The sequence below is a fragment of the Mesocricetus auratus genome, unplaced genomic scaffold (assembly GCF_017639785.1).
Source record: "Mesocricetus auratus isolate SY011 unplaced genomic scaffold, BCM_Maur_2.0 Super-Scaffold_100024, whole genome shotgun sequence".
Lineage (NCBI taxonomy): Eukaryota > Metazoa > Chordata > Mammalia > Rodentia > Cricetidae > Mesocricetus > Mesocricetus auratus.
Window position 1 is genome coordinate 7074392 of NW_024429205.1, and position 10247 is coordinate 7084638.

At 50.3% G+C, this 10247-nt stretch overlaps 1 protein-coding gene and 1 non-coding gene across 2 annotated transcripts; both read right to left on the minus strand.

The window, feature by feature from the left end:
* Window positions 1-822: 822 nt before the first annotated feature.
* On the minus strand, window positions 823-7425 carry Odc1 (ornithine decarboxylase 1). Its single transcript, XM_040730739.1, has 11 exons — window positions 7288-7425; window positions 5046-5147; window positions 4833-4951; window positions 4432-4605; window positions 4114-4286; window positions 3746-3962; window positions 3489-3572; window positions 2734-2896; window positions 2539-2651; window positions 2230-2444; window positions 823-1683 (listed from the first exon to the last, which is right to left on the minus strand). Exons 3-11 carry the CDS (start codon window positions 4932-4934, stop codon window positions 1539-1541), a joined length of 1386 nt encoding a protein of 461 aa, XP_040586673.1. The 5' UTR covers window positions 4935-4951; window positions 5046-5147; window positions 7288-7425; the 3' UTR covers window positions 823-1538.
* LOC121133890 lies at window positions 6067-6200 on the minus strand. Its single transcript, XR_005870902.1, has one exon. It is a non-coding gene; the product is annotated as a small nucleolar RNA SNORA42/SNORA80 family (small nucleolar RNA).
* Window positions 7426-10247: the final 2822 nt, after the last annotated feature.

Here is a 10247-nt window from a genome sequence, read left to right on the forward strand (position 1 = left end):
TCAGAAAACTATTTAGGGGCCGGATAGTTCAGTGGTTAAGCGCTCTTGCAGAAGACCCAGGTTGTTTTAACTCCATTTCCAATGCTCTTTCCTGTGAAGGCCACACTGGCTTTCAGCCCTTTCTTGGGTGTCCTCTCCCATTTGTCCCTTGCTTTCACTGTTTCCAATAGTTGTGTGGTCTATTACCTTTGAAACTTTCCTCTATGGAAAATGTATTTATGCCAAAGGAGCTGGAGGGACCTTAATTTTCCCAGGTGGTTATCCAGTTACCCAAACTACCAATAACCCAAGCCTGTGTTGGGGTCCATCCACCCTTGTAATCAAGTTCCCACTGATTGACTGGCACAAGCACAGCTGTTGGTATGGAGGTCACTGGAACCTTAACCAGAGGCTTCACGGCATTTCTTCCTTCCCAAGTCCAGCCACCACCTTTGTGGCTCCCAAGTTCTCCTTTTAGCAAACAAAGCCACAGTCCTGAGCCTGGGGAAAGAGCCCTTAAGACCTTTCACCTGCATGGAGGGCATGGGCAACACGACAGAGCCTTCAGCCCCGTGGGCAGCCCTCCGCCCCTCGTTCACAGGTCTGTGGCTTTCCTCAGGCCACACCTAACCTTTTGCTTATGTAAGGTAGGGTCTGTTGTGTAGTCCATACCGGTCAAGACTCCCGTGCTGGGATTACAGGCTGTGACCGTCTCTCCTGAGCTACATGTTTAAGGGTAACTAGTTTAAGAGCCTGCCACACTTTTCAGAGAGGAACAGATGTGTAAATTGAGTAAAGATTATAAAAGGTCAATGGTCAAGGTAAAGATTTACAACACAGTAGTTGCTGCTGTTGAATTTATTACAGGAAGTTGGTTGCCATGTGCTGTGCTTCCAACTGTTACTAGGTGGTGATGCAGGCGAAGTCAGAGGTTGAGGGGCATTCAAGGCTTCTGCAGGCAAGGTTCAAAGAGCCTCAAATGCCTTCCCTGGGGTGCGGCCAGGATATCAGGTTGCTAGGCAGATGACACTCCTCACCAACTTCACAGCCAAGTGCACACTTTAAGGGCGGGCTAGGCAGACTGATGCTGTGTGTGCAGAGGGTGTGGCCTCTTCCCATCCACCTTTTCCTTCTCTGCTGTGCTGTGGGTTGGACTCACTGCTATGACTACAGCAGCCTGTGCAGAAAATGTGCCCCTTCTTTAAGGGACACTGCAAACATTCCCTGATGCCCAATTATTTCAAGATAGTTTATTTTCAAAATGGGTCACAACATTAGCTTTTGGCCCATTCTGCCAAATGTACAAGCTACAAATGCTTGCTCAACGGCTGAAGGGCACACGTTAGTATCATGTCTGAAAAGTGATAAAAATCCATATAAAACAAATATTCAGTTTCCATAGGAACACAGGTAAGTGTGACCCATCTCCTAGCCTTCCATACTGCATCTGGGCCAACCCCTACTCTTACATTCCAAAACTAGCAGTAATTAAGTTAAATGGTCCCCCCAAATCCCTTAATTCAAGCTAAACTTGCAGGTAAGAGCTACAAGACTGGCATCTACACATTGATACTAGCAGAAGCACAGGCTGCTGGGTGACGCTCCATCCCACTCTCCTGGGCACAAGACATGGGCAGAGTGCCAACATCCTGCTCCTCCACTTCTGGTGGGAAGCCATGGTTCTGGATCTGCTTCATGAGCTGCCTGGAAACAAAGAAGTGCACAGTCAAAACCCAAGTCATCTCCTGACAGCACCATCTTCGTCTCTACACACTAGGAAAGCAATTCAATGTACCATTTCATTAATATAGGGAACTGCTGGTAACATACACTAATTTGAATACTCTAGTTACAATATTCTAGTTGCAAAGGAATCTATTGTGTTTAGTTCTAAGAACTTTCCTAGGGAAAATCTGAAGATCGGTATTAGAGAATTCCCCTCCATTTGCCTGTATTTAACTCTAGGTAAATAAAACAGTTTCATCTTTTCCATTAGACAAAACCCAAGCTCAAAGCCCAAGGTGCCTTTTTGGGAAACAGGCTAGCTTCAAGCAAGTTACAGCCAAGGCCAGCCCTCAACTGATCCCTCTCCTTTAGCCTCTCATGCTGCTTTTTCCTCACTCAGCGCATGTTTGTGAACGGGAACAGAATCCAAGGCTCTGGCTGACGGTAGGCAAATAGATGTTCCACCACTGAACAACGCAGACATTTATGCTTAGGAGAAACCCAAGCATGCACAATCTCACTCACCACATTGGCCTCGACATCACGTAGTAGATAGAAGGCCTCTGGAACCCGTTGAAAGTAGACGCAGCAGCAACAGTGTATGCACCCATGTTCTCAAAGAGCATCCAATCACCCACATGCATTTCAGGCAGGTTACAGCGCTCAACGATGCGGTCAAGGCCATCGCACGTTGGTCCCCAGATGCTGGATGAGTAATACTTTTCATCTGGCTTGGGTCTCTACAGGAAGACGACATTGCTCGTTCCTTAATATCCCCGATCCTGTTCCCCTTAATGTCTCCTCACTGCTACGGAGAGCAGCCTCAGAACTTACCTTCGGCAGCAGGGGCTTCACGTGCGCATGATCATAAAGAATGCAGTTAAATGACCCATACACTCCATCATTCACGTAATACATGAAAGTTTGCTCACTGGACTCATCTTCATCTAGAAAGACAGACCAGCCTTAGTTACCACCCATCGAATCAACTCCCAGTTATCCTTCATGACTCAAATCACCACCACGTACCATCAGAGCCCGTCTGCTCCTTCCATACGATTTTTTTGGCAATGATGTTGACTGCCAGTGTGAAGGCTGAGGCGACATAGTATCTGCCTGGCTCAGCTATGACTCTCACTCCAGAGTCTGGTGGGAAGTACTTGTCCAGAGCTGGGTTGATGACGCTGGTGATCTAAGAGGGTGAGAAGGGAGTGGTCACTCCTTACTCAGTTCACAGAGAGCAGAAAGATTGCATTGCTGTGTTAAAGGACAGGACATGACACGAGCCTGGGAGCTGGCACCAGCAGGTGTGTCACCAGGCATCCTCTATCTCCATGGAAACCAGTCTCCACACCATTTCTCATTCTCCTCTCAGGACCTGGCTCTATCTTTTCAAGACACTACAGATATTGTTTTATTAAAAAATAGTACAAAATAAATTATTACAAAATAGGGGCCATGTGCCAGAATACAAAACAGTAACACAGGCACCAGACAATGGCTTCACTTCCTGAGACTGAATATTAAAAATATATGGGAGCCAGGGATGATGGCACAAGCTGAGGCAGGAGGATTCATCTCAAGTTCAGGGCCAGCCTGATTACAAAATGAGACCCTGTCTCTAAATAAAAATAACTCAGTAGGAACACAGCACCAGGTCATTTACTTTCATGTCCTTTGGCCCCTTTTGGTATCAGTAAAAACATTTAGATTTTGTACCACACCAAAATGTAACTTGCTAATATATAAAAGAGCCCTTGTAGATTATTGATGCTGTAAATTACCTCTTCAAATTTAAGCTTTGTATCCTCAGATCCAGGAAAGCCACCACCAATATCAAGCAGATACATGCTGAAACCAACTTCTGTCTAGAACCAAGAAAATTCAGAAGTCAGATTGCCAGATTCCTAACGAGTAATAAAATGCATGCACACAGCAGATGGTTTAAACCTGTTGTACAGAAAAGGTGTCTACGCAGGGCTCATCCTAGACACAGACTGGTTATTTCAGTCAGCCCCTCCAATGAGTCACATGTACTCACCCCCATGTCAAAGACACAGCGGGCATCCGACAGGGCCTGGACGAAGGTCTCAGGGTCAGTACATCCGCTCCCCACGTGGAAGCTGACACCGATGACATCAATGTTTAGCTCTTTTGCCCGTTCCAAGAGAAGCCTGCTGGTTCTGAGTGTGGCACCAAACTTAACACTGAGGCGACAAACTGCTTTGGAATCGTCAGTGGCAATCCGCAAAACCAACCTGGACAGACAGAAAGAACGATCACGTAAGTATTCCATCCACACCAGAGAGCCTGTCATGAGTGTGGGGCTTAGCCTCGTTCCTCCACGGGAACACAGAATGGGGATTTAGTTTGCCTGACAAGGCCAGCCTTTGCCCTCATAAGACTCACTTGGCCTTTGGATGTGCTCTGGCGACCTTCATCAACTCAACCTCACTGTCAAATGTCATCATCTGGACTCCGTTACTGGCGGCATACTTGATCTGAGACACTTGTTTACAAGGATTTGCATAGATGATCCTCTCAGGAGGCACCCCGAGCCCCTGCACCAACTGTATTTCAGTCTGAAAGAGAAGGTGGGTACTGGGTTATATACCTACTGGACAGTCCCATCAACAAAAGCACACAAAATGTCTGCACTCCAGCCCTCTAACCCTTACTGCCCAAGACACACAGATGGTGCCTGCCCCAGAGCAAGAGCAGGCTTACCTTGCTTGCACAGTCAAAACCCGTCCCAATGGCGGCTAGGGTGTTCACTATGGCTCTGCTGTCATTACTTTTGACTGCATAAAAGGGAGTGACCCTCGGGAGAGCTTTTAGCCATCTTAGGTGTTTCTTCAAAATGTCTCCAAGGTCCGCGACATAAAAAGCATCCTTGTCATCCTGGAACGAGAGGGGGTTCAGGGGCCTCAGTTAACAGCTTGCTACTAGTTTTACTGAAACCCTTTCCTTTCCTCCCTGCATTCAATCCTCCTCCTCCTGACACAGCATGGCCGCCGCCACCACCACCACCAGACAATCCACAGCCAATTCTAGAGTCTCTCTAGACTCTAGACAAGAAAACATGCTCACTTCCGTTGTGCTGGGAACTCAGCCTAGCCCATACTTACAGAGGAATAGACTTCATTAATTTTTTGGTCCAGAATGTCCTTGGCAGTAAAGCCTTCATCGAGGATATGGCAGTCAAACTCTTCCTTATTGAAGCTGTTCATGGCTCTCAAGTGTGCCTCTGAAACAGAGGAAGCGGCAAGTGAGGCTGAATTCACTCAGAGCCTCAGCAGTGATTCTCAATACCAACCCACAAGTATAAAATAAATACTTACCACACACACACAAAAACTAGAGATGGGATTCAATTATTGCCTGCTCCTCCCAAGGCACGCTATCCAGGAACTCCGGAACTGTCTCCTTGGAGCGGAAGCGTCCTGATGGATACAAACACATGATGTTGCCATCACCCTTGGAATCTTACCCTTAAAGGCTAGACACTGCAACCACATACCACATTAAGTGGAGGAATAAAGCACCCAGGACAAGAAGGTCAATAGTGGGGGGGGGGGATCCCAGTGCCTAGGTGAGCCCGCAGTTCCCTAATACATCAGATTCCACCCTGGACACCACAGCTCTGCTCCACACACGTAAGACATCTCAATCCCTAAGCTAAAACAGCATGTGGGTTTCCGAAGTTTATCTGCACAGTCCACTGCTGGCATTATTAGTATATTATGTGTTCCTCCTGCTTTATTTCTGAGTCACTTCCAGCTCTTCAGAAATTTCAAAGGGTATTACAGTAAGAACACACAGCCCTGTAAACATCTTATCTCTTCCCACTTGGACTAAGTTATGTTGAATGATTTTTAGTGAATAACACATCAAAAATTTCCATAAGGAAACTTTCATATCATACTGGCACATTTATTTTTATTTATTTATTTATTTTTGGTTTTTCGAGACAGGGTGTCTCTGTGGCTTTGGAGGCTGTCCTGGAACTCACTTTGTAGACCAGGCTGGTCTCGAACTCAGAGATCCGCCTGCCTCTGCCTCCCAAGTGCTGGGATTAAAGGCGTGCGCCACCAACGCCCGGCTCATACTGGCATTTAAAAGAAAATCTTCAAGTCAACACAGTATACTGTTACCTTATCAGAAATCGGTATTCTAGAGTCTGTATTGCCTACCAGATGAGCACTTCCGGGAATCCAACTGTCCTCAAATGCCTTCCAGTTGGTTATGGGTTGTAACCATATGGTAGGATTTTTGGCTAACTTTAAGAGCCACACATCAGAATAAAAGCTTCAGTCCTGGTCTAATGAGCGGGACACTAGCCAGTGGCCAGGTAAAGGTTTCCTCTGTGCGACCCACTTCAGTGCCAGCAGCCTACAGGCGCAGAGGCCGGGCAATGGTTAGGAGCCAGTTTGCTCTAGCATGGGACACTATGAGAGGCCCAGGGTGACAAGCCTGCCATAAATCCAAATCCATGCATGGCAAGACGCGCTTTAAGCCTCCATTCAATGAGACCATTTGGCGCTGTCAACTTCATTAGTTGCCTAAACCAGTCCTAAGTGAGGCTAGAGAGGAGCGCCAGTCACCTAACTCCTCTCTGCCTAGGTGTACGCCATTTACAACTGATGAGTAGGCTCTGGTCTTAAACCTGGAAATCATTGAGATACCACTTCCTTTTGCCTTTCTACATCTCAACATTTTACCTGAAATAACAAAATACATAACACCTGAAAAATGATCCTAACACCTTTTGGACTGGGAGTAGCTAAATCGTAACCTAACTCAATCAGCACAAAAGAGAGCAACTCTAGAAGAGATACAAGTCAATTAATTAATTTTTTTGGGTTTTCGAGAAAGGGTTCCTCTGTATTGCTTTGGAGGTTGTCCTGCAACTCGCTCGGTAGACCACGCTGACCTCCACCTGCCTCTGCCTCCCGAGTCAGGGTTTTAACGACATGCACTACAAACGCCCGGCGATACAAGCCAATTAAAACAAGAATTCCACCAGCCAAATTCTGCCAGATCTTAGATTTGAATAAAACAAGCCACTGCATTCTTTGTCCTCTCCCAGACATGCTTGACAGGCTCTGCCCCCCACATTTTACCACAACAGTTATAGGGAATTCCGAGCCGGGCTTCTAAGCGTGCACGCCGGAAAGCCGGGCTTCTCCTAAACCACTAAGTCATTCCAGGAGTGCATCCATCAGCAGTGACTCCCGGACTAAATTTAGGTCTAGCAACTTCTACGCCGGCTCTGCTCTGTACACGCAGCGAAACCAAAGAAAGCGGCAGGGAGCAGCAGGGCGGGCGGCCGCGCTCCCTGCACCTGCCGCGGGCTTGCCCTCCATCCTCGCACCGATCGGCGGTGCGCCGAGCCGGGCTGACGCCGCGAGAGCTCCCGCGGGTGTCGCAAGGGTTTGCAGCCACGGGCCAGGAGCCGCTGCCTTCCTTCCGGGCGGCGGCAGCTCGCAAGGTCACCGGTCCCGGGGCCACGTGTCCCCTGCGAGCGGCCGCAGACGGGGCCTCGCGACACGTGGCCGCACATCCCTCCCGCGCCCGGCTCACCTCACAGCGCACGGACGCCGCTGGCCAGCCCCATGGAGACGCCGCCGCCGCCGCCGAACCCCGAGGAGCTCCGGGCCGCCCGCCGCCGCCCCGTCAGCCGCCTCGTCGAGCCCGCCGCAGACGCCGGCCCGAGGTGGCGCCGAGCCGCTGGCTGAGGGCGGGCGGACGGCGGCGGCCGCTGCAGGGACTGACAAAGCCCGACGGCGCGCCGCGCCGCTACTTATACGCTGAGCACGTCGTCATGGAGACGCACCAGCTCAAACCAGCCGCGATCGGTTCCGGCCGGGAGGCGCGGGGGAGGGGCGGGGAATCCGCGGCGGCCAACCCCGGACCGGGCGCCGGGGGGCGGGAGGGGCGCGGGCCGCGCGCGTCAGTGTGGGGCGGGGCGCCGAGGCGCGCGTGCCCGCCACCGCCACCGCCCGCGTCCCCGGGGTTGGGGGGGAGTGGGCGCGCGTGCGCGTCCCGCCCCGCCCGGCCTCGTGCCGGACACGCCCTGCGGCAGGCCCGCGCACGCGCAGCAAGACACCGAGGCCTGCCCTACCGGCACGCCGCAGGGCTCTATGGGCAGCCGACTCGTGCGCGCACGCGCCCGCTTCCCCCCGCCACCCCTGCACACTTTCCCGTTGGCGCGACCCAGGCTTGGGAGACTAGCAAAGTTTATTCCCGGCTTTGCATTCTGCACGTGGTACTCTCTAGCGGGACTGGCGGACCGTGAGTCGGGTGCAGGCCACGGAGACAAACGTGGCGCGCAGACTGACCCTGCTTCCCGGCCCCGCACGCCTATGCCTGGAGCTTGCTGAGTGGCCTCAGCACGCTAGCGGTTATGTTGGCATCTTCCAACAAGAGGGTGGGCACCAGTTGCCTGCTAAAACACGCCTTTTATCTAAGCATGATAGGAGGCATGTTGGGGGCGAGTTAAGAGGCTGTGGGGTTCTTAGCCACCCACTGCCCCCTTTTAGTCTGTTGGATAGAGTTAAACCAGTAGTCTTTGGTGTTAGCTACAACTAACGCGCTTTGGGAAGTCACGACAATGAATTTATATCCCCCTAAAGTCACACGAACAAGTGGTACTGATGGGCTACTTGTACATGCAGTATTGTATTGTAAGACAAATAGTACTCCACATTGTTACTATGTATACGCTGTTAATGGTTGGTTGGTTCTCAGTTAAAACCCATCTCCCAGAGCAGATACACCAAAGGGATATCAGCAACAACTAACCTGATGAAACAAAGCAATAAAGAAATAAATAGAGCCGGACGTTGGTGGCACACGCCTTTAATCCCAGCACTAGGGAGGCAGAGGCAAGCGGATCTCTGTGAGTTCGAGGCCAGCCTGGTCTACAGAGCGAGTTCCAGGACAGCCTCCAAAACAATACAGAGAAACCCTGTCCCGAAAAACAAAACAAACAAACAAAAAAGCCACTGGCTTTTCTGCAGAGGAACACATGATCTATCTGCTCCCAAGTTTCTGTGCAGTTTTGTGTAGGTCCTCCCACCTTGGTCTTATATATACAAGGGTCTTTTACACCTACAAAGTCCTGGGAGAAAACTCTGGGTACCAACTTCCAGACTCCATGAATATCTGTTGAATGAGTGCATGGATGTTTGAAAGAATGATCTACTCCTTGAAGCGTGACTTCTGCAGAAATGAGAGCCACAAAAGTGTCACACAAGATGTATACGCAACAACATGATGGACATTACACTCCTCTCTTGGGCATCTTGCTTTACCTTATTTTTATATAATCCTGGAACAGTCATTGGGTACTGGGGAGAGCAGGAGAAAGGTGTGGGGACCCCCCTTTTTTTCCAAGATAGTTTTTTGTGTGGCTTTGTAGACCAGGATGGCCTCAAATTCACAGAGACCTGTCTGCCTCTGCCTCCCAAGAGCTGGATCAAAGGCGTGCCCTACCACTGCCTGGTGTGGGACTCCCCCACCCAACAATTCTCTTTTCTCCCCCAAGGATGAGATGAACCCATCAGAGAACCTATAACCTGAAGCAATTGGGGAGGCATCTTTGTGTCTGTGATGGGAGATCCTTGCTGTGCTTTAGATTTGGAAGCCCCAGCTGGAAGAGGGACAGAAAGGTCTTCATCCAGAAGGCAGGAGACCATGCCATCCCTCAGGATCTACTACCACCCTGTGCCTCAACCCACCCAGGTGTTCCAACTCCTGCCCAAGTGCTGTGTTTTCCCCTGGGGAGGTGAGGCCTTCCTCCCAATGCAGCTGACTGTCAGGGTGGTGACAGAAGGTAGGGAAGGAGGGGCCCATTTCCTGGGGTAGTGGCCCTGCTGGCTGGTGGAGGACAGGCTCCAGCTAGGAGAGGCCCCCAAAGCCGGTCTGAAGGGAGCTGTGCTTGAGTCATAATACTCAGCTACTAACCTGCATTCAAGAAGGTAGGTCAGCGGTGACTAAACCCATTCTTAGTCAAGTGAGTGAGTGGCATTACTTTCGTCAGTGTGTTTTCATCCGTCTCCTCCCTTCCCTCCTCATTTTCCTTAAGAGAAAATCAACAAAGGCTAGGCTACCGCTCAACACAAGAGTGCTTGCCCCCTTTCTCTTGGGGGCCATTTGAGGCCATGAGTTCCATTGCCGATGTCCCCCAAAATAAAGTGACAAGACCTTATGAAATGGGCAGTGCCCGATGCCTGGCTGTTGTCCTGATACGGAGTGAGCTGTTGTGTTTGAAGGATGAAAAAGGGGTGTTCCCAGTTACTGTCCTACATTCTGGGCTATCTCTGACTTTCCTTGGGACTCTCAACACTTGCCCATGATGAAGCCCTGGACCTTACTCCCCTCCTTGGGGGTGCAAGCTCAGTGTCTACAGTGGGGACAGTTGGGCCAAATGGGCCATATGCACTGAAGTTCTACGAATCCTAACTTTATTTTTCTTTTTAGTTTTTTGACACAGGGTTTCTCTGTGTAGCTCTAGCTGTCCTGGAACTTGCTCTTTAGAC